General features: G+C 50.5%; 1 protein-coding gene across 2 annotated transcripts in view; it reads right to left on the bottom strand.

The window, feature by feature from the left end:
- ACOT12 (acyl-CoA thioesterase 12) overlaps positions 1–466 on the bottom strand; it is a 57876-nt gene extending 57410 nt beyond the window's left edge. Inside the window, exon 1 of one of the 2 annotated variants that reach the window (XM_027769951.1) lies at positions 392–466. In XM_027769951.1, the coding sequence (XP_027625752.1) occupies positions 392–425 (34 nt within the window). In that variant the 5' untranslated portion in view covers positions 426–466. Of the gene's footprint in view, positions 1–212 lie in introns of both variants that reach the window. The other variant, XM_014585918.2, reaches the window with a different exon arrangement.
- Between the last annotated feature and the right edge of the window lie 787 nt (positions 467–1253).

Below are 1253 nucleotides of genomic sequence, written 5' to 3'. Positions count from 1 at the left end.
CGGCCCGCCCCTGCGGCTAGGGCGCCCCTGCTCCGGCCGCGGTCCGCGCCCTCTGGCCGCCAGGTGCGCTGCCAGGTGAGAGGTGAGAGGTGAGCGCCCGCGGGGCCGCCCGGGACGAGGACGAGGACGAGGAGAGCGAAGGCCCTTCTGTCTGGGAAGAGCCCGATCCCTCTTCAGTACCGGGGACCACAGGGCGACGCGTTCTTACGGACCGTGTGGAGAATTAACTGAGCTGGTGTACGGGGACAGCGTGGACTGGCTGCGGGATCCAGGGTTTGCTAAGGAAATAAATACGGTCATCATCCTTCCGCAGAACTTGACAGGCGAGCGAGGAATCGATTAATGCTCTCCAGGCCATGCAAAGCATTTGCTCTGAAACTGATTTAGTTACCTGACTTCTGCTTGCTATTGTTTTTCCTGGTCATTGACTGCTGGGCACAGTAGCCACGCGCTGCGCAAGCCCAGTTCAAAATCCGCCCTCTGACTCTTGGCATATTATAAAGGCTACAAAGATTATTTTGTTACGAAATCGCAATCGCTCCCGTTACTAAACAGTACTAAAAAGGAAAAAAAAAAAAAAAAGGCTCACGTACCTACGTGCATATCAGGCATCCAACAAGAGAAGATAACATTCCTGGCTTATCTAGAGAACTTAAGACGACAAGACAAGTTATCATCTCCTTACTAAGTGCTGTAGTCCACCCCAAGCCTGGTAGTTTGTTAATATAAAGAAGAGGGACTTATTTAGCTCCTGGTTTTGGAGGCACAAGGTCAAGGGGCCACATCTTGTGGACACCTTCTGGTTGGTGGGGTCTCTGCAGAACCCTGGGGCAGTGCAGGACATCCTATGGTGAGGCAGAGCAAGACTGTGCGTGGCTAAATCTGTCTCTGTGTCTCTTACAAAGCTGTAGGAATCAGTAATGGGGGTCCCGCCCTGATGACCTCATCTAAATCCCCATCACCTCTTAAAAGCCCCCACTTTCCAAAACCATGCACAAATTCTCTGTTCTCTCAGCACTGTTACAATGGCTCACAAAGTCTCAACACAAAAATGTTCAGGGGATGCATTCAGACCATAGCTGTAAGAGTTCCCACAAATCCCAAGAAAATCTCTTTTTTGTAAAATTTTGTTGGTTTGGTTTGGTTTGGTTTTGCTACATTGTACATGTGCTTGCTGGAGGGTGAGAGAGAGAAAGACAGACCGCCAGGAGTCAATCACTTCTCCTCCATTCCCCGTTAGGGATTTCAAGAAC

The sequence above is a fragment of the Tupaia chinensis genome, unplaced genomic scaffold, assembly GCF_000334495.1.
Source record: "Tupaia chinensis unplaced genomic scaffold, TupChi_1.0 Scaffold000099_1, whole genome shotgun sequence".
NCBI classification, from domain to species: Eukaryota; Metazoa; Chordata; class Mammalia; order Scandentia; family Tupaiidae; genus Tupaia; species Tupaia belangeri.
The sequence above is the reverse complement of the archived record's forward strand: the minus strand, read 5'-3'. Positions and strand labels throughout refer to the sequence as shown.